The sequence below is a fragment of the Littorina saxatilis genome, linkage group LG12 (genome assembly GCF_037325665.1).
Source record: "Littorina saxatilis isolate snail1 linkage group LG12, US_GU_Lsax_2.0, whole genome shotgun sequence".
In the NCBI taxonomy this organism is placed as follows: Eukaryota; Metazoa; Mollusca; class Gastropoda; order Littorinimorpha; family Littorinidae; genus Littorina; species Littorina saxatilis.
In genome coordinates, this window is record NC_090256.1 from 28237827 (window position 1) to 28259995 (window position 22169).

Below are 22169 nucleotides of genomic sequence, written 5' to 3' on the forward strand. Positions count from 1 at the left end.
ACGTAGTCGTACAACTTTTCGTAGCACCCCTACATAGAAATAACAAAGAATAACAAAATTAAGTAGCAATAAGCAATTAACAAACAACAATAAGCAATCAAAAAGCTTCACATTATAAAAAGCTATGCAATGGGAAATTAACGAATTAAAGGTTGCAGTTAACAATTTACAAGTAACAATTAGCTTTCAACAAATTACAAATATCAAGTAACAACTGGCAAGTAATTAACTAATCACAGTTAGACATTTACAAATACCAAATACAAAATTTAAACAAAAGTAAGTCACATTAACGACATGAACGAGTGTGAAAATTGTGCATGAGGTGATTAAATGGCTCCGTGTTTTTGTGTTGTTTTGTTGTTGTTAAAAGGGCACAATCCTGCCCATGCCCACGATCTGGATCATCAATTCAGATCTGCCACACACACATCATTGTGGGATGTTTAAAGGCACAGTCCTCCCCGGAAAAAAATTCACAACATTATGTACCGTTCTGACGCTCAGGAAAACCCGTGCAGAAGAACAGTGCAAGGTCCTCTTCCTTTATCAGATTGTCAATTACACATTGCTAGGATTCCATTTTGATCCGGAAGAGCGTCGATTTACGTTGATAATGACACAATTTTATAGGCACAGTCCTTCAAACGTGAATGATTTAGCTTACCATCTCAGATCTGGCCATACTGTTGCATGGGATAAGGGCGTTTCTCCACTTGGACGCATACCAAAAATCAATGGTCTGATGGCTCTCTGTATGGAGAGTTGTTTTTGGTAAGAATTGTTTTGTTTAAGCCACTGGTAACAATTTCTGAAAACAATTCGTCAAGAAATGATGACTCAACACAGGGAGCAGCCGGGATGTTGATGTTTGGTATGGGTCACTGTGGAGGTATGATCTTATTCCGTATAAAAGCACGGGCGGATCTGAGATAGTGAGCACCACTATTCTCCACTATATGCCTTTAAATGATGCTCTTTAGTCTAGACTCACCGTATTCTTGTTGTTGTTCGTATCAGTAGCGAGAGTTGCGCAGCTATCATCATTGCTGATATCTTTGCAACAGGCCCGAGGTGTTTGGTATGATCCTCCATTTGTCGGATCCCCTTTCCACTTCTTGGCGCCTTTGAAGTCCAAGTAGTTGTCTACACCGCAGCATTCCAACTGCAACAATAGCATCAAAAGTCACATCACTAAATCACAGGGATGTCGTTTGGCGTCTGCAGTCGACAAAACGCGGAAGCTTCTTAATCTTTCAAATCGAAAATTGAAACGTTGCCGTCATTTCGTCATATTTGTCGAACAATTTTCACGGTGAGAGAAATGGGAAGCCAAAATACCTGACATTTCGGAAAACTGCCGAAACTTTTTTCGGCTATTCCATAAACAACCCTGAGATCACAAGATATAATTCAACCGAAAATAGACACAAACGTGATGGCATTATATTCTTTAATACTTCCTATTTCCACACAAAACTTATAAATATGCTATGGTCTTTCTAATAATTAGCTCAAAAGTAAAGAATATAATAGGCTTTATGCCGTTTATTTTACCGTGATCAGTCCTCGCGGTCTCGGTTAAAAGGTTTTGAACAAGCACATGACTTACTAGTGTCTGTGAAAAAATAATCAAGTGTGTTCAGTTTCATTCTTTTTGCTCAAAAGATTAACTGAATGTTTTGATATGGTTTTAACCCGACTTGTTTTAAAGCCACCCTCCACCTCCAGTAAACCATCAGTTTCTGCCCACGGACACTGTCAGGCTTTTACATGCAGTATGAACATCCTTTCGTTTAAACACTTACCGCTAGAGAATCCCTAGGTGCTCTCCATAGAGAACGAGCATTTATCAAAGAATTTACAAACGGATTCTACCCACAGAAATCGGAAGCCTCGTTATGGCGCTAGACCTAACTTTTAAAATCTAAATAATAAATTGACAGCCTTTACACAAACATTGTTACAACACCAGATATTTCTTTTATCATCAAAACAAAGTCAGTGGAGTTGGAAGTTTCAAAAGTTTGAAAGTATACGTCAAGCAAACTGGGTGAATGGGTCGACTGGTGCATGCAGCTTGCAGCTCTTCTAAATTGATGACGGGGAAGAGGGCTACCGAAAACTATACAACTTTGTTTTTTTTTAAATGCGGTTCGACTGAGATTTTAACCATTTGATACTGTTAGTTGGTGTATCTGTGTGGATTGAGTATTGCGCGCATACACACGCACTTCCACGTCAAATGAGCTGCATCTTTCCATTGCCCAAGCAGACGAATTTTCCTTTAACCGCTATAGTTTCTTGGAAGTCGCCGCCACTCGGTTAGTGTCACTATCAGTCATTTGTTATAATTATGATTCAGAGGTACGCAATATTACATGCTATTGCAGATTCAGAGTCGCATTGAAACCACAAACTGACTACTAAATTCGTCACGTACGCAACAAAAGGAAAGTGGGTCACACGGGGCCACGACGGCTCGGGGGTTTAATATGTGGTTAACGCATGCTAAATAGCCATTCAAGCGAACTGTGTCATTTAATGCTGTTAAATGCTACTGCAAGTGTGTTTCATGAGGTTAGAATTGCTTATTTTGTCCGCGAGGTCCTCTTCCTTTGTCAAATTGTCAATTACACATTGATAGGATTCCATTTGGATACGGAAGAGCGTCGATCCACGATAATAATGACCCAGAAGTTTCAAACGGAAGCCTGTCAATGTTATTGTAATTCAACCTGTCACCGACCTCTTTCCTGCTTTCGTGCGATTGCATCCAGGCCGACATGATTCTGTTCTGTGCACATACTCCTTTCAGTTCACTTTCCTGGAAGCGTCAAGTATCAAACAGTGTGTTTCCGTATCACTATCCTACCACTCTGCTCCTACTGTTTTCCTATATTTGTGCGTGATTGGCAAACTCACAACATTTCTTTCCATCTCAAAAGCAGTGTAAAGAATTGACTGACACATCCCGGAAGAACTCCTTCGTCAAGTTTTGTCATATAGTTATACGTCATTTCTTCGCATACATTTATCGTCTAGTTGTTGAGTTTTTTTGCGGATATTCTGCGTTTACTACTTGCAAATGCACAACAATGTTTATTACTTGCAAAATGCCCGTCACGGCTCACAGAGACTAGTTGGGCGTGCATCAATGCGCCACGCCGGCAGGTATTCAATGAGTAGATTTCCGGTGTTCATCGAGAATTGAATTGTAATCTGTTTCATTCTGAACCCATCTTGATTGAATTACAATATTTGCCTGCAGTATTTGACAGGGCCAGATGTACCCACCTCAATCATGAGGGCGTTCCAGATGAGGGAGGGGGCGTCGTTCCCTTCAAACCCGGTGAACTCCTCCTGTATGGTGTCCTTCAGGGCTGGCTTCACCGCGTCGTCATACTGAAACACCAACAGTCAACCGACTGAAGTCTATCAAATAAACAATAACGGCAATAATTCCGTTTTTTTATGGCCTGTGAAAGAGTTGTATTTTCGTAAGATGCGGCAAGGTTGCTTTTTATATCCCAGTGAAAACTACCAGAGTATCAGTGCAAGCTGTAAACGCTACAATATATCATGAACTCTAATCTGCGAGTTTTCGAGAGAAAAAAAGGCATGGTATCGAGTTGACACTTTATAGATACGGCCTTTTTCGCTCAAAAACACGCAGTGTGTGTGTGTGTGTGTGTGTGTGTGTGTGTGTGTGTGTGTGTGTGTGTGTGTGTGTGGGTGGGTGGGTGTGTGGGTGTGTGTGTGTGTAACAGGGGATTAATGCGACAGTGTCAAGCGGATACGCTAACTAGTGGTGGTAAATGTCAGTAATGCGATACTCACCACACTCCTGTCGATAACGAAGATCAAAAGCATGATCAGCTGTGCCAGGAACAGCACCAAGGTGATGACCAAATACTGTAAACACAGACACAACGTCAAATATATTTCAAAAACAATTAAAAACACGAAAGAGCAGAGCAACAGTCAATGAGAAAAAACATGAACAAATCTTCAGGAACATTTTGCTCTCGTTTAAACAACCGTGTTCATCACCACTGACTTTCAGGAATTTTGAACTCGTTCAAACGACCGTGTTCATCACCGCAGGTTGTTCTGAATTTCACACAGGATTACAATAACCTTCAATTTTAACATATGCCAAACATCACCAGTCTGCTTGCTGTTGGATTTTTTTAATTTTGAAAGAGACTCTCACACTCTCGGCTCACCCTCTCAGATCTGTCCAGGAGTTTGCATGGGATAAGAACATTAATCCACTTGGTCACATCCCCAAAATCAACACCCTGACTGCTTGGTGTGGTGAGTTGGAATTTGTTAATGAGTCTAAAACGTCTAATTAATTCATCAACAAATTCCTCTGTGCACAAAGAGCACCAAGATTGTTGATTTTGGGTATAGGTCCAAGTGGAAGGACGTGACAGCCTGGACAGATTGTGTGGCTGTGAGCATGGTGGTGTACCTCGAAAGGATGGCACATTTAAAGCAAGCAAAAATAATTGTAGCATATTTGAAATATCACATCTTGACTGTTGTGAAATCAAGTAGGAAAAATATCCATGGACCCCCTCCGCGGAGTTTTAGAGGGTCCCAAGAGTCAACGGGCCCCAAAGCCTTCGACTCGTGTACTAATACGTAATACACAGCCTCCTTTTCGATTTTATTCCCGAGTGAAACTTTCTTTGATGCTGGCACCAAAACCAAGTTAACGACAACAGTATGAAAACAATACCCATTGGGTACGCACGATATTGGTTATTTAGTGCGTCCCGGGACCCCCTCTACACAGTTCTTGTACGTGTTTTCGGCTTCTAATGCGTATAAGACGCAGGGACGCGCACTTTGGGGAGCCCTGCCATGTATTGGCTTCTTGTACTATAGAGCAACACTTTGTAGTGATCGACTTGTTCCCAGAGTTTTCTGGAGACTTATTGATGTCCTGTTTTTGTGTTTCGTTCGACGCAGAAAATCTGCGCCTATTGCCCTTTATTCCACAACCCCATTTCTTTCATTCTGTTGATAGGAAGGGATGCCGATGTGCATTTATTGTATTCCCTGAGCAACAAGAACATATTCACATAGAAACCACCCGTAACCTCGGCGTGTAACATGTAAACACAATATAACCGTTATTGAAATGTAAGTGAACAACACAATTACCCTTTGCGTCGGCAAAGAACCCGCTAAGACCGGGCAAACTTGACGTTCAGAAAAAAACTAGTGTTATGGTTCCAGAAAGTTTGTTGTCGGCTCTCAATGACTTATCTATTTGAAAACGGCATAAAAAGAGAAGAACATGGTGGAAGCATACAGAAAGCTTTTTTTTCTTTCTTTTTTTGTTTTACATTAGTTTCGAAAGGTTACCATGTAACCACGGTTGAGCGCCAGCAGACTTATTTTTTTATTCAAAGAAAGTAAATAGGAAGCATATTACGCACATCCTTATTTCAAACTGTACTGAAATTATTCAAACACTTTTGACAGAGTACTTCCTTTGCCCTTTCAGTTTGGACAAATTTACCCGGCAAAGGCTTCAATGCGTCAAAGTAAAGAACTGCTGAAGCACAATACTTTCTTTCACCTGAGCCAAAACCAGAATAGCTCTGACCGTAAACGTTAAGTCGACGCACCACAAGTACAGATCTTACAAGTATCCTTAAAGGTGTACCGTTTTCTGATGAACACTTGACCAAAAAAGATAATGAAGATTTATGTTTATCAACGACGATCTTTCTGCACTCATCACGCTGAGGACATGCTTGACAAAGCACGTGGCTCCCGTGATCCCATAAAGGCCACGATAGCGATGACGAGCCCTGTACTGCTAACAGTTACACCATTATGATCTCCATTCTTTTCTAAGAGCTCTGCCAACTCACCACGATGAGGACATGCTTAACACAGCACGTGGCACCGGTGATCCCCAGAAAGGCCACGATGGCGATGACGAGCCCCAGGACGATCAGCACGATGGTGATGCTGCCCACGACCTCTGCAATGTTAAAGTCGGACGTGTCCACACTCTTGCCGGCCTCCTTGGCGGCTTCGTTCAGCTTATCCACAAGGGAGCTGAAGGCCTTCTGAGAGAACTCCGCGTTGAGATGGACCGTCAGCCCGACGGCGAACATAACGAGGCCTATCAGCTGAAAGTAAAGTGGTGTCAAGGCTTTTGAGGTTGTGAAATACTCTCCTGCTTTCTCGCTGTCTGGGTCTTGATCGCTGTCTGCCTATGTGTCTGTCTCTTCGTCTGTCACTAACTCTCTTTCTGTCTTTCTTCCGCTGTCTCTCTGTGCCTCTGTATGTCTGCCTGTGCGTGTGCGTGTGTGTGTGTGTGTGTGTGTGTGTGTGTGTGTGTGTGTGTGTGTGTGTGTGTGTGTGAGTGTGTGTGTGTGTGTGTCTCTCTCTCTCCCTCTCGCTCTATCTCTCTCTCACTCTATCTCTCTCTCAAATCTCTCTCTCTCTTTCTCTCTCTCAATCTCTCTCTCTCTTTCTCTCTCAGTGTTCCAACCTGCAGAAAGAAAACAAAGACCTTAAAGGTATGATCAACGAACTTTCACTGAAATGTGACTCTCTCGAGAATCACAGTCGCAGAAACAACTTGCTGTTCTTCGGTGTGCGTAAAGACCTTGACAATGAAAGTTGGGGGGACTGTGAAGAGAGTGTGAGGGAGGTGATCAGCGAAGGGATGGGTATCAATGAGTTTGTTGACATCGAGAGAGCGCATCGTACAAAAGGTAACGCGATTGTGGTCAAATTGTTGTCCTACAAACAAAAAAGTCTCATTCTTAGCAAATCACGCAATCTGAAACGCACAGAGGACTTTAAGAATGTAACCGTTAGGGAGGACTTCTCTGCGCTAGTTAGGGCGAAAAGAAAGGGCCTGAGCACCAAGCAAACAGAGTTGTACGAAGCGGGGAAATACCCCAAAATGCGTTTTGACAAACTCGTTTCCTCTGAGGGCGTGTACACTTACGATCTTGAGAGAGAACTAGTGGTCAAGCTGAAGGAGTGGGAGGGGGCACCCCAGAGAGGCAAGCCAATTAGAGGGGATGATGTTCATGAAGAGAGGTTTGGCGGGGGTGCGGAGGGAGGTGAGGATGAAAACACACAAAGATCGATGTATGACTGGGGTCACGACCCCTTTGGCAACCCCTCTGCGGACTTCCCCCCACTCGATCGGCATCAACCCAATGACGACGAAGGGTCTCAGTTCGCTTTTGGCAAAGACATGGCGTTTCCACCGTCACAGGGAGACCCTGGCACGTCGTCATTGGAGACACGTGCACGCCGCGACAGCCACATTCCTATGCGCGACATGAACAAAAGTCCCATGCAGCTGCGCCAGCGCTCGGGGTCTAGGGCCAATCAGAATGACAACACGCAGCCAAAAATTAACTCGGCACTAGGCCTACAACGGGGAAACACCGCACAGGGTAGAGGGCAAACTCAGCAGCAGGTCAGAGGTGGGAAAACTCCTGGGACAGGTGTAAGAGGGGGTAGAGGTAGGGGTGGCTCCACAAGCACAAACAGATAGGGGTGTGGCCAAGGCCCAAGTTCTATTCGCATTTGTACTTGGAATTGTGACGGTTGGTTACAAAAACTTGATGTAAAGGATGTGATTGACTGTTTGCTAAGTTTTGACATTTTTTCATTGAATGAAACCTTTGTTGATTTTGATAATCGAGAGTACCCTGTGTTCAAAGACTATGATGTGCATGTTTCTAAGGCTGTCAGATTATCGCAGGGAGCAAGATGTTCGGGTGGTGTGATGGTTTTTGTTAAAAAACGATTGTCACAGCTAGTGAAACGCATTGATGTTAAATATAAACACACGGTTGTACTGGAAATAAATAAAACGTTGTTCGGTTTAGATAAGAATGTGTTTTTGATTTGCATGTATTTACACCCATATGACAGCAAATTTTGGGATGTTTCCGAATATGGCTATGGTATTGAAATTCTAGAACAATGCATTGTTGATTTGTTTGAATCTATTCATGAGGATTTCTCTCTGATTGTGTGTGGAGATTTGAATGCTAGAACAAGTTCGAATAATGCTGTGCCTGATGATAGTTTTGATGAGGATTGGAATAAAGTGTGTTTTAGAGATTCAGATTATGAAATGTGTGCAAGGATTTCTGATGATAAAGAAACAAACGCGTTTGGTAAAGAGCTGCTTGATATGTGTTCTATGTTTGGTTGTATTATAATGAATGGCTTACGGCAATTTGATTGTGATGATTCTTTAACTTTTGTGTCTACATCAGGTGGTAGTACCATTGACTACTTCATTATTTCTATTGATATTTGTACTTCAGATTTTATTCGCTCGTTACGTGTCATGTCTTCTGTTGATTCGTCACATTTTCCTGTCTCATTAGTGTTGAGTTGCCTAAACAATATTGATTTTTCTGACAAAGTTCAGGCAAGCAAACCAAAATGGATTTCTAAAATGTGTTGGGACCAGTCTAAAGATCAGAGCTTTTTGGAAACTTGGTATAGAGATGATTTACATGATTTGTATGAACAAGCTTTTATTGTTGTAGACTATGATGTAGATGAAGCATTGAAATTGTTTACTGATGCATTGTTGTCAGCGAGTGAGTGTATGAGAAAGAGGGTTTTGGTGGGAGGCGGACAGCAGCGTAGGCCTGCGTTATGGTTTGACGATGATTGTAAAACGGGGAAGACTGTTGCACGGCAACGCTTGACTGATTATAGACTTAGTAAATCAGATACAGACCGCGAACTTTATGTACAAGCACGGAAACAGTATAAGACGTTAACCAAAACAAAGAAAATAAGCTATAGCCGTAATAAAGCTTTACATCTGGCTTCTTTGGGAAAAGATGGGAAATTATTTTGGAAGGAAGTAAAGCAGTTATCGGGAAGAAAAAAGTCAGGGATTTCTAAGGAGGTTACTGATGCACAGTGGTTTGAACATTTTCAGCAGCTATTTAATGTTGACGTTGTAAGGCAAGCGGAGAGAGAGGGAGGGCAGGCTGGTGCAAGGGAAGTAACCGATGATATATGTGCCGACTTGAATGCAGTAATTACAGAATCTGAGGTTTTAGAAGCCATTAGAAATTTGAAAAAAGGAAAAGCATGTGGTAGCGATGAAGTTCTAGCGGAAATGTTAAAGTTAGTTGCTGATACTGCTGTCCACTTCCTCACAAAACTATTTAATATCCTGTTTGACCAGGGCATTTATCCGGATGAATGGGCAAAAGCTATTATTGTTCCAATCTTTAAAAAGGGTGATCCCAAGTTAACTGCGAATTACCGCGGGGTTTCATTATTTAGTTTAGTCAGAAAATGTTATACTTTTGTTTTGAATAAGAGATTAGTGAAATGGACGGAAGAACATAAAAAACTAACAGAATCTCAGGCTGGTTTTAGGCGTGGTTATTCCACCGTGGATCATATCTTTACATTAAAGGCTGTTGTTGATAAATGTTTTGCAAAGAGAGGATGTAAATTATATGTATGTGTTAGGAAACGCTACCGTTGCTGAGCTTTGGTTCAGTTTTGTGTGTTGCATGTAGTTGACTTATTTGTACTTTGTGGGAGGGTACCGATATTATATTTTGTAGACACAATATTTATGCTTGGACGAGAATGCAGGTGAACTTTCTAGTCCTGTCAAAACAAGTTGTTTACCATGCTGTTTTAGTCGTGAGTTCGTGGCGTTCGTTCGGATTAAGTGCGTCGGCGCTTTTGATGTACGTCATAGAGAATGTCGCTAGTTTAGTCCATGCACGGCTCGTATAATGTAGTTGTATCATGTTCGGTCTGGAATATTCTCGAGATTGAGTATTTACTATATATGCCAGCGCGATTTGTATGTAAAAAAAGCTTCTATTTGAGTTCTGCTACGTTGTGCAGTTGTATGTATTGAATGCTGAATAAATCCTCGAACTCAATTTGACGAGTTGTTTTCTGCTGCTGCGAAGACGGGCGACGTAGAATAAAAGAACACAACTATACGACGTTTGAGAACTTGTGGCAATCTCAAGTGTCGTGTAACAGTATGTTTTGTGGATCTACGCCAGGCATTTGATTCTGTTCAAAGAGAACCACTGTTTGACGTTTTGATGCAGTATGGTATGAATGGAAAATTTATGAAAGCAATAGTTGCCATTTATCAAAATGTTTTGTCATGTGTGAGGATTGAAGACAGAATGACTGATTTTTTTGAGTGTCCAGTAGGGGTCCGTCAAGGTTGTATTTTAAGTCCACAAATTTTTTCCCTTTTTATAAACGAGATAGCTAACTCTGTGGAAAACGGTGGAATGCATGGCATTCAGTTTTTGCCCGGTCTTGTCGAATTATTTATTTTACTTTTTGCGGACGACCTAGCTCTCCTCTCTGACACAGCACTGGGATTACAAAGGCAGATCAATGTTTTAAACGATGCATGTAAAAGACTACCTAAACATTAACATTGATAAAACTAAATGTATGGTATTTAGAAAAGGGTTTTTTTTGGGTAAGAATGAAAAATGGTATTTGAATGGAAAATTGCTTGAGGTTGTTAATGAATATAATTATTTAGGTTTTGTGTTTACTACAAAAATGAGTTTGAAAAGGGGAGTTGATTTTTTAGCGGTGAAAGGGAGGCGAGCATGCATTGACTGTATTAGACACGTTAGAAAACTGAATGATATCTCCAAAAGTTGTTTTTTCAAAATTTTCCATTCCCAGATGCAATCCATATTAATGTACTCTTCCGAAATGTGGGGTCTCCAAAGATTAGACAATATAGAAAAGGTTCACACACTTGCATGCAAAAGGTTCTTAAGTGTTCCTCTTAAAGTATCCAACAAGTTTGTGTATGGAGAACTGGGACGCTACCCTTTGTACATCAACAGTGCAGTAAGGTGCATAAAATATTGGTTGAAGCTGTTGACACTAGATATATCCAGAATTCCCAGACAGGCATACTTAATGTTAAAAAACTTGGACGAGCGAGGTAAAACATGCTGGGCAACACATGTAAAGAATACATTGTTTAGCACGGGGTTTGAATATGTTTGGTTGCAACAAGGGGTGGGGTGTGAAAAAACATTTATTTCTTTGTTTAAACAGAGAATGGCTGATATGTATTTGCAGGAATGGAATGGTTCCATTATAAGTAATGACATTTATCAAAACTACCGATTATTCAAAACAGTTTTTGAAAGTGAGAAGTACTTTGATTTCATTGACAAAAAATGTTTCCGCGATTGTTTGATCAAATTGCGTCTGGGTGTGTTGCCTATTGGAGCTTCGTGTTTTAGAAGAACATTTGGAAGGGACAGGAATATTCTATGCAAGCTTTGTGATGTTGTGGAAGACGAAAAGCACTTTGTATTTGATTGTCCATTGTATGCAAACGCCAGGGCTAAGTTCCTAAATACAAGATATAACTCATTAAATTGTGTGAATATTCTCCGCAACGGCTCATCATCTGATATTCGTAGATTAAGCATTTACTTGTTTATTGCTCTAAAAACTCGCCTGGAGTTTACTGAAAACATAGCTCAAGACGACTGATTGTGACTGTATTACTTTACCGTGTATGTTTAGTTTTGTATCTTTGTCGCTTTGCCGCTGTATGTGTTTAGTTTTGTATCTTCGTGTTGCTTTGCCGCTGTATGTATTTTTGACTTGTATTTTTGTTTGTAACGACCCTATTCTAGGGGCTAGAGGCCTGAAGAATAAATGATGTTCTTGTTCTTGTTCTTGTTCTCTCTGTCTCTGTCTCTCTCTTTTCAAAGATGGGAGAAACACACACACACACACACACACACACACACACACACACACACACACACACACACACACATACACATACACACAGAGTAAAATGACCAATCATTATGATTTCATAATTCAATCAAAGCAAACTAGAGAATGGCAAAACTTACCAAGAAAATTGCGTTGAAGAAGACCAGTAAGCATTTTGCACACGCGCTGCAAGACATGCTGTCAGATTTTCCTCTTTTCTGCTCTCCTACAAACAGACCTGTTGACAAAGAAAAGGCGTTTTCTTTGCATGTGCATTCTTTTGGGACAAAACGTCGTCGAGGGCATGAATCGCTGGTAAACGACTGTAAACTCAAGCAGGGAAGTCAAACTATTCGTCTCGCAGCAGGGAACGTTCAGAAGACATGTCCTACTACGATCGTACATTTAGAGTCCCCATTCTTCTCAGGGAACGTTGTCGCTATTGTGGCTGATCAGCTCACATGCCCCGTACTCATCGGAAACAGGATCGTTCGCCCTGGAGGAGAAACCCTTGAAGTTCCTGTGTACCGGGCGAAAGCTGAACCTGTCAAGATAGCCGCCGTTAACCTAACCCATTATGCACGAAAAAAGGAACCTCCAAAAAGCCTACGGATGAAGGACTCTGGCCTAGGAGGTGTCACAGGAGAGGAATTGATCCAGCTGCAGACGCTTGACCCAACTTTGTCCAGGGTGCGGGAGCTGGCCAAAGGGAATGACCCTGTACCATCCGGAAAGAAAGGAAAGGTGAAATTCTTATGGAAGCAGGGCGTCCTACAGCGTCTCTTCATAACAAAGGAAAAGACTTTCAGTCAGGTGGTGGTGCCCGAGACTTTTCGAACGGGTATTTTGAGACTATAAGACGATGTTTCTATGGCTGGTCATCTTGAGACAAAGAAAACTAAGAATAGACTATGGCATTTGTTCTACTGGCCAGGGATGGAGGGCGACATCAGGCGATATGTGCAATCCTGTGATGCCTGCCATCGAGCTTTACCCAAAGGAGTAATACCCAAAGCTCATCTCGGAAAGATGCTCCTCGTGGATGAACCATTCAGAAGAATCGCTGTTGACCTTGTTGGTTCATTGACAGTCTCAGAGAGAAAGAATCGCTACATACTGATCACCAGTCCCTTCAACATCTACAGAAGACCAAGACAACCAACGGACGCTTGATGCGCTGGGTCCTGTTTTCCCAGACATTCACGTTCCGCATAAGAGCAATCCGAGGACGCGACAACGTCAGAGCAGACTATTATAGCCGCATTGTGTAGACTTTTTTTGACAAACCATTGTTCGGTTTGAGTAGGGGGGTTTGTCACAAGCGGCTTTTAAATTTGTATAACTTTATGCTGTTTTGTTAAAGGTAATACTGTGGAGCGCCTGTGTCCCTCTATTTTACTTGTCACAGGTAGACAACAGGCAGGGCCGGACCAAATGAGTTGTAAGGGGGGGGGGGGGGGGGGGTTCCTCCTTTTTTGGGGGGGCAAATCAGCGAAGTGGCGAAGCCACAAGCGCGCGCCTGCAAAGCAGGCGCGCGAACTAGGGGGGTCCGGGGGCATGCTCCCCCGAAAAATGTTTGAAAAACGGTTAAAATCTGTGCAATCTGGTGCATTCTGGGCCTTGTTTTGAGGGTTAAGAGCAGCATTGTTTTGGTGCTAAAACTAGTAAAAAAACCAACACTCAAAGCAAGGTACATGCTTTTTCCAGGGGTGGGGTTCCGGAACCCCTGGAACCCCCCCCCCCCCCCCTGGGTCCGGCCCTGAACAGGTTAACTTCAAGTGTCTCGTGAAGTTCGTGCTTAGGTATTTCACGTGTATTTTACTTGTATTATGTAAGGTGAACTCTGAGCCAATTTCGAGCTCGTAGATACTCCTTTTTATCATTCGTTCTTTGCCTCTGGTCGAGGAAAGAAGGCTTGCGTTCCAAGCGAATCCGTTCTTCACTGAACGTAGGGTTTGCTTACGTAGAGCAAACGCCAGAAACCTGTTATCAACGGCAGGGGATATTGTTATGGCTACTTCAATGCAACCAGGATGTGGTATGTAATAATTGAATATTATGTTGTGTGGGTTACAGTTAAATTATTCTCAGGCTTAGATTTGTTTATTGGGTTATGAAAACCGGTCAGTCCAAGATGGCGAAATGTATAGTGTGCACGTGCGTGTTTGTAACTTTTGTACTTGAACGGTATGAAGATGTGAGTTCGTTTTTGGAAAATGGTTTTGGTATATATATTATTGGATGAACATGTTTTGGTTGAAAGGAGAGTAACCTAGATTGGTTGACAGTTTTGTTTATAGAATGAATTTGGTATTTTTCGTTGGACTTCATACTTAGCAGAATTAAATGTATAAGTCGGTCGGTATGTGTGTTCGAGATGCATGAGAGTGAGAGTAAAGAGTTATGTCCATTTAATCCTGTACTTAGTTGTTACATTATAAGGACGTGTGGGCGATGTTACTATTACTGTGAACTAAGTCTTGCGTTCACCATTCTAGGTTGTTTTTAACTCAACTCAACTCAACTCAAATTTTATTGGCTTCAATTTTCACATAGAAGAATTTGTCTTGCGCTTGGGATTGAGACATAGGCAGAAAGTAAGAGTATAACATACAAGTCGCGTAAGGCGAAAATACAATATTTAGTCAAGTAGCTGTCGAACTCACAGAATGAAACTGAACGCAATGCCATTTTACTCGTAGCATCGTCAGGCCACCGCTCATGGCAAAGGCAGTGAAATTGACAAGAAGAGCGGGGTAGTAGTTGCGCTAAGAAGGATAGCACGCTTTTCTGTACCTCTCTTTGTTTTAGCTTTCTGAGCGTGTTTTTAATCCAAACATATCATATCTATATGTTTTTGGAATCAGGAACCGACAAGGAATAAGATGAAAGTGTTTTTAAATTGATTTGGACAATTTAATTTTGATAATAATTTTTATATATTTAATTTTCAGAGCTTGTTTTTAATCCGAATATAACATATTTATATGTTTTTGGAATCAGCAAATGATGGAAAATAAGATAAACGTAAATTTGGATCGTTTTATACATTTTTATTTTTTTTTACAATTTTCCGATTTTTAATGACCAAAGTCATTAATTAATTTTTAAGCCACCAAGCTGAAATGCAATACCGAACCCCGGGCTTCGTCGAAGATTACTTGACCAAAATTTGAACCAATTTGGTTGAAAAATGAGGGCGTGACAGTGCCGCCTCAACTTTCACGAAAAGCCGGATATGACGTCATCAAAGACATTTATCCAAAAAATGAAAAAAACGTTCGGGGATTTCATACCCAGGAACTCTCATGTCAAATTTCATAAAGATCGGTCCAGTAGTTTAGTCTGAATCGCTCTACACACACACACACACACACACACACACACACACACACACACGCACGCACACACTCACGCACGCACATACACCACGACCCTCGTTTCGATTCCCCCTCGATGTTAAAATATTTAGTCAAAACTTGACTAAATATAAAAACAGCATTAATATCACATTTCATGTATCACACACAGTAATCACTAGTATAGGCCTAGGCCTACAGATATCACTTTGTCCCTGTATCACACATGCAAATAGATAGTATCACATTTTCCACGTATCACACACAATATATACGTTACATAACATACAGCAAGTTTCCATCTCCCGCGCCCCCCCCCCCTTCCCACACATACATATCCTCGCACGTGCGTCGACTCCATACAAATGACATCATCAGTCCATTAACTAAAATGCACAATGACTAGTAGAGGGTACATGATACACAATACGTGCTCAACTAGACCTGCTAACCATGCCGAGGCTTTAAACTGACCTACTACTGAAGAGAGGTCTGCCTGCTCCACGTTCGACGAGAGCACTGCTCGCCTGGCAAGGACTTGACGTCACCGATGGCTCCTGTCGCTTCGCACTACGGCCTCGTTAACCCAAGTTCATGGACGATTACGGATACGCCTGCATGGTAACCTTAGCCTTAGCCCGTCCTAACAGCTAAAAGTGCAGGAACCATAACTTCCTTGTAAACTGAGCGGAAGTGAGAGGTGTGAAAGATGCTTTAAAAAGAAAATAATTATTTCTTGCTGTTATTGACTTTAATACTGTTTGATTTTTTTGTTTTCGTTGTCGATGTTATCGTAAGAAAGAGTTGTATAGTTAGTTAGTGAGTTGTGTGTGTATTTATGTTGATCTACGTATATTTGATTTTTTGTAAGAAACGTTCTTAATCTACTGTTCGTGTCAACTTGTGTTTTGTATTTGAAAGAGAATGCATAACACACGCACGCAGTCTGTCATCCACGACACAATAACAATCTTGCTCTTTCAAATACAAATCCCAAGTTGACACGAACAGTAGATTAAGAACGTTTCTTACAAAAAATCAAATATACGTAGATCAACATAAATACACACACAACTCACTAACTAACTATACAACTCTTTTTTACGATAACATTTACAACGACAACAACAAAATCAAACAGTATTAAAGTCAATAACAACAAAGAATAATTATTTTTCTTTTTAAAGCATCTTTCACACCTCTCACTTCCGCTCAGTTTACAATGAAGTTATGGTTCCTGCACTTTTAGCTGTTAGGACGGGCTAAGGCTAAGGTTACCATGCAGGCGTATCCGTAATCGTCCATGAACTTGGGTTAACGAGGCCGTAGTGCGAAGCGACAGGAGCCATCGGTGACGTCAAGTCCTTGCCAGGCGAGCAGTGCCGTCGTCGAAAGTGGAGCAGGCAGACCTCTCTTCAGTAGTAGGTCAGTTTGAAGCCTGGGCATGGTGAAAACAACCTGGAATGGTGAACGCAAGACTTAGTTCACAGTAATAGTAACATCGCCCACCCGTCCTTATAATGTAACAACTAAGTGCAGGATTAAATGGACATAACTCTTTACTCTCACTCTCATACATCTCGAACACACATACCGACCGACTTATACATTTAATTCTGCTAAGTATGAAGTTCAACGAAAAATACCAAATTCATTCTATAAACAAAACTGTCATCCAATCTAGGTTACTCTCCTTTCAACCAAAACATGTTCATCCAATAATATATATACCAAAACCATTTTCCAAAAACGAACTCACAACTTCATACCGTTCAAGTACAAAAGTTACAAACACGCACGTGCACACTGTACATTCCGCCATCTTGGACTGACCGGTTTTCATAACCCAATAAACAAATCTAAGCCTGAGAATAATTCAACTGTAACCCACACAACATAATATTCAATTATTACATACCACATCCTGGTTGCATTGAAGTAGCCATTACAATATCCCCTGCCGTTGATAACAGGTTTCCGGCGTTTGCTCTACGTAAGCAAACCCTACGTTCAGTGAAGAACGGATTCGCTTGGAACGCAAGCCTTCTTTCCTCGACCAGAGGCAAAGAACGAATGAATAATCAAAACTTGACTAAATGTAAAAAGGAGTATCTACGAGGTCGAAATTAGCTCCGAGTTCACCTTACAAAATACAAGTAAAACACACGTGAAATACCTGAGCACGAACTCCACGAGACACTTGAAGTTAACCTGTTGTCTACCTGTGACATGCAAACAAGTTTGTAATGAAGCATGGGTCTGGACAAGCTTTACATGGGATAAGACCAACCGTACACTGAGACCCATACCACATATAATTCAGTTTCTTTTAATCTTGTGTTTGGTTTGGTTTTTGGAATTTTCTCGCAAAAGTGCCAGATTAAATGAAGTCTCCTTTGGGAGCCAAATCAACATAGTCGCGGGAATCTTTGCACATCACTAGTGTTGGTTCACCCTACATGTCTTTCAGCAGTTCTGTGATCCTTAAGGTATATATATATCATTGCATCAAGGAAACCTACAAGTACTAAAGATGAGATTTTGCGGCTGATGAGCAAACAGTATGTTGATAAATGAGTAACTGAATACTTGACGAAATGACAGAAATAAAAAAAATATCTGAATATCTGAAAATGATGGATAACTAACTAACTAACTAACTAATTAACTAACTAACCAACTAACTAACTGACTGACTGACTGACTAACTGACTGACTTACTGACGGGCGAACGAACGAACGAAAGAACGAACGAACCAACGAACCAACCAAACAACCAACGAACCAACCAACGAACCAACCAACGAACTAACGAATACCTAATTAACTAACTAATCAACTAATTAACTATCTAAAATTATGCGTTATCATAGGTAAAGATAAAAAGCAATACTTAAATGAAATATCAAAAATGTGTGTTCAAGAAATAAATAAATAAACATTATAGTAAACGAGCTACCAGAAGTATACTCAAAATGCACTACTTACTGTTCAATACGTGACTTGTTTCGCTCCTGTCACCGATTAACTGGACGGAATGATTTGATCGAAGGCCGCGTGAACACGATCTTACCAAGCAACAGTGATTGAACTTTGTGAAAGCGCACCACACTCATTTGAATGTGAATGATATCGTGTCAATATTTTGGCTGCTGAAATATAGAATAAGTACGTCGGGCAGGGGCCATATCTACGTAGAATGAAACGTCAGTCGTCAATAACATTTCACAAAGCTTCTTAGTGGTGTTATTCTGTGCCAATGTTCCTACAGTGTTGGTATCGCTGCTGGTAGCAATCTAATTGCCCCCCGGACAACTGCCCCCCGGATAACTGCCCCCTTCTCTCTCTGACAACTGTCAACACACATCAACGCATGCATGAACTCACGCAGAACAACATCTACAACAACAACAACAAAACAAACAATAAAATAAAATCCCCCCCCCCCCAAAAAAAAAACAAAAAAAATTCCCAAAGAAAACCTTCGCTAACTTAAAAAAACAACCACAATCATGGGGGGGCAATTGTCACGGGGGGCAATTATCCTATGGAGGGCAATTGTCGGGGGGCAATTGTCCAGGGGGCAGTTGTCCGGGGGGCAATTAGCCTAGAACCATCGCTGCTATGTAAGTCCGGCTACAGTACAATTGCACCCCAAGCGCAAACTTGCCCAATAGCACCCCCAGAAAAAAATGTGGCCAATTACACCCCATCATGTATTTTTTTGAGAACCATAACCTTTATAGGGCCTCACGAGTATTAAATACTTTCTTACCGAGTTTGTCAGAGTGGCTTTGAGTAGTAAAAATCACGTTGCGGACATGGGTTGCCACTTAAGCTGAACATGTGCTCACGTCTTTTCTTGTCCGTTACAACAGAGACATACATACATTCTATCTATGTCTCTGGTTACAACAACTGTTGTGCTATTCCCACATTCTGCCTTTGAGACACTGAAAGTTGGATCATGGATTTTGTTGAAACTATTAGCGAGAGGGGCAAACCATGAAAAGCAGATGTACACAGAGGCTACCAGCCGAAATTATCTTACTGCTTTATACATGAACTATTTTATAATAACATTTCCAATTGAGGCCCTGTAAGGGATGGTGTGGAATGGGTTGGTATTGTCCAAACAAATTAGCCCAATTGCACCCCAGAGGTGTTGGGGTGCAATCGGGCCCATTTGGGGTGCAGTTGTCTTGCACCTCCCGGTAAGTCCACAAACTTTATGACGGTTTTCAGAAATCGTTTTGAATAGTTGGTTAACTTATCAGCAAATGCCCATAACTTGTATGTCTGGTAAGTACCATCTATCCTACAAGTTTGCCAACAACACACATGGTAATTGCTAAAAACAGAGATTTTATTGGAATAACCCCTCAAAACTGGCCTATAAACCGTTTTAGAGAAAATAAATAAAATGTACTCAAAATAGCCACTTTATAGGGTAAAAACAAATGTTTTCCTGCTGCTTGCAAAAAGTGTTGAATTTTGCCTATTTTGATTTCTTTTTTAAGTCAAAAGTTCCGTTTTAAAAGGGCTGACTTTAGCGGAAACCGTATGCGAGCGGCTGTCAAACCAAAACCGTGACAAGTACCTTTTCGGGCATACAAATGATTTCTTTTTCATTCTTCATCGTCATCTCGCTTGTACCATCGAGGGTGTCGCGGGTGAATGAACAACGCGAATAAAATGACACGGGTATGAATCTGTTAGTTAATTGCCTTTCTGTTTGTTTCTCGAGACTTTCGTTGTTTGTAGGAGGATAACCAAGTTCAAAATAAGTTTCAATTGAGATTTGCGTAAGCTGGCATGTATCATGAGTGATAAAAGTTAACTTGGAAAAGAAGCGGTTAATAATTTAAAGAATGAAGAGTATAGAACTCTCTAAAGTTCAGTCTCTTGTTTCCACCAATTGCAAAGTAAAAGGTTTGACGTAGAGATGCCTTAATTAAAGTGTTGACGTACTTGACATAATTGCACTCTCATTTTGGCAAAAGAAGAGAACGTTTCTCTTAGCAAATGATATGACTGCACATTGAAATCTGTTTTCAGACCCTCAACTTACAGGACCCCAACAGGCTCTTTTTAAGGTCAGATAAAGCAGTTGGGGTTCAACGACAACAACAACAACAACAACAGCAAGAAGAAGAAGAAGAAGAAGAAGAAGAACAACAACAACAACAACAACACTATTGTTGAGAAACCAGCGAAACTACATCAACAATAACAACAACAACAACAACAACAACAACAACAACAACAACAACAACAACAACAACAACAACAACAACAACAACAACAACAACACCATTGTTAAGAAACCAGCGAAACTACATCAACAACAACAACCTCAACAACAACAACCACAACAGCATTGTTGAGAAACCAGCGAAACTGTATCAACAATAACAAAAACAACAACAACCACAACACAGTACAACATTGGGCAACAACTACAACTACAACGACGACAACAACACTGACAACAACTCAAAAACCAAAAACAACTTCAATGTCAGCAACACCACCAACACCAGCTTTACGCTAATAAACAGTAGGTGGAACACGATTGATTTGACACGTAACAACCTTGATTTCATCTACGACGACGACAACAACAACATCAACTCAAATTCGAGAACATATACGTCTTCAACAACATAACCAACAACAAATCCGATAGAACTTCAACTACAATCTCAACAGTGATCATGGGCTGCCTAATCTATTTGCTGAGTCTGGCAGACATTTGACTTCCACCCTTGAGAGAGAATGGTTTTTCCTCGTAAACTTTGTGCCTCAAACCTGACTAAGAGGATACAACTCTACATTACTTGAATCCCCAATTATCAACCCAGATAGATGGGACACTTCCGTCTCAACTCGGACGCCCCAGTAAGAACGATCTCCAGCAACAGACGCTGATGCGATACAGCTATATGCTCGCTCCTAAGCCACTCCCCCAGCCTGTATGTCTACACACTGACACCAATTAAACCTCCAACTGAGCTGTTAACCCGTGATTTGTAAAAATGTAAAAATATTTTACAAATTACGTCGAACCTAAAACCGCGATTTGTAAAAATGTTTAATTTTTTTTTTTATAATTCAGCCTATTGTCCCATCGCTGGGAAATTCGGATCGCTTCCTCCCTGTGGAAAGCTAGCAGCAACAGAGTCGCGCTACCCCAAAGTCAAGGGATCCATTAGATTTGTTTTTCTTTCTTTTTTCATTTCTTTCTTGTCCTATATCGCTGGCGAATTCGGATCGCTTCCTCCCAGTGAAAAGCTAGCAGCAACAGAGTCGCGCTTGTGGTCCAAGTTGTGCAATGTGTCCAAGTTGTGGAATGTGTCCAAGATGTGGAATGTGTCCAAATTGTGGTATGTGTAATGTGGTATGTGTCCAAGTTGTGGTATGTGTCTTAGATATGGTAATGTGTCCAAGTTGTGGTATGTGTCCAAGTTGTGATATGTGTCCAAGTTGTGGTATGTGTCCAAGATGTGGAATGTGTCCAAGTTGCGGTATGTGTCCAAGTTGTGGTATGTGTCCAAGATGTGGTAATGTGTCCAAGTTGTGGTATGCGTCTAAGATGTGGTCTGTGTCCAAGTTGAGGTATGTGTCCAAGATGTGGTATGTGTCCAAGTTGTGGTATGTGTCCAAGATGTGGTATGTGTCCAAGACGTGGTAATGTGTCCAAGTTGTGGTATGTGTCCAAGTTGTGGAATGTGATGGGACAATAAAGAAATGAAATAAAAATCTAATAAATTGATTGACTTTGGGGTAGCGCGACTCTGTTGTTGCTAGCTTTCCACTGGGAGGAAGCGACCCGAATTTCCCAGCGATGGGACAATAAAGAAAAGAAAAAAAATCCCATAGATCCCTTGACTTTGGGGAAGCGCGACTCTCACTGCTAGCTTTCCACTGGGAGGAAGTGACCCGAATTTCCCAGCGACGGGACAATCTAGTAATGAAAAACATTTTAAAAAATCTAAACATCAACAGTCGCGCTACCCCAAA

The 22169-nt window shown here is 41.2% G+C and overlaps 1 protein-coding gene across 1 annotated transcript in view; it reads right to left on the bottom strand.

Annotated features, from left to right (window-relative positions):
- Positions 1 to 18290, bottom strand: part of LOC138981671 (tetraspanin-1-like) — a 20604-nt gene extending 2314 nt beyond the window's left edge. The window contains exons 1-7 of the mRNA XM_070354664.1: positions 18135 to 18290; positions 11928 to 12025; positions 5898 to 6161; positions 3841 to 3915; positions 3298 to 3405; positions 995 to 1165; positions 1 to 29 (exon numbers count right to left, since the gene is read on the bottom strand). The exon at positions 1 to 29 is cut by the window's left edge and continues 52 nt beyond it. Of these exons, the coding sequence (XP_070210765.1) occupies positions 1 to 29; positions 995 to 1165; positions 3298 to 3405; positions 3841 to 3915; positions 5898 to 6161; positions 11928 to 11984 (704 nt within the window). The 5' untranslated portion in view covers positions 11985 to 12025; positions 18135 to 18290. The remainder of the gene's footprint in view (positions 30 to 994; positions 1166 to 3297; positions 3406 to 3840; positions 3916 to 5897; positions 6162 to 11927; positions 12026 to 18134) is intronic.
- Positions 18291 to 22169: the final 3879 nt, after the last annotated feature.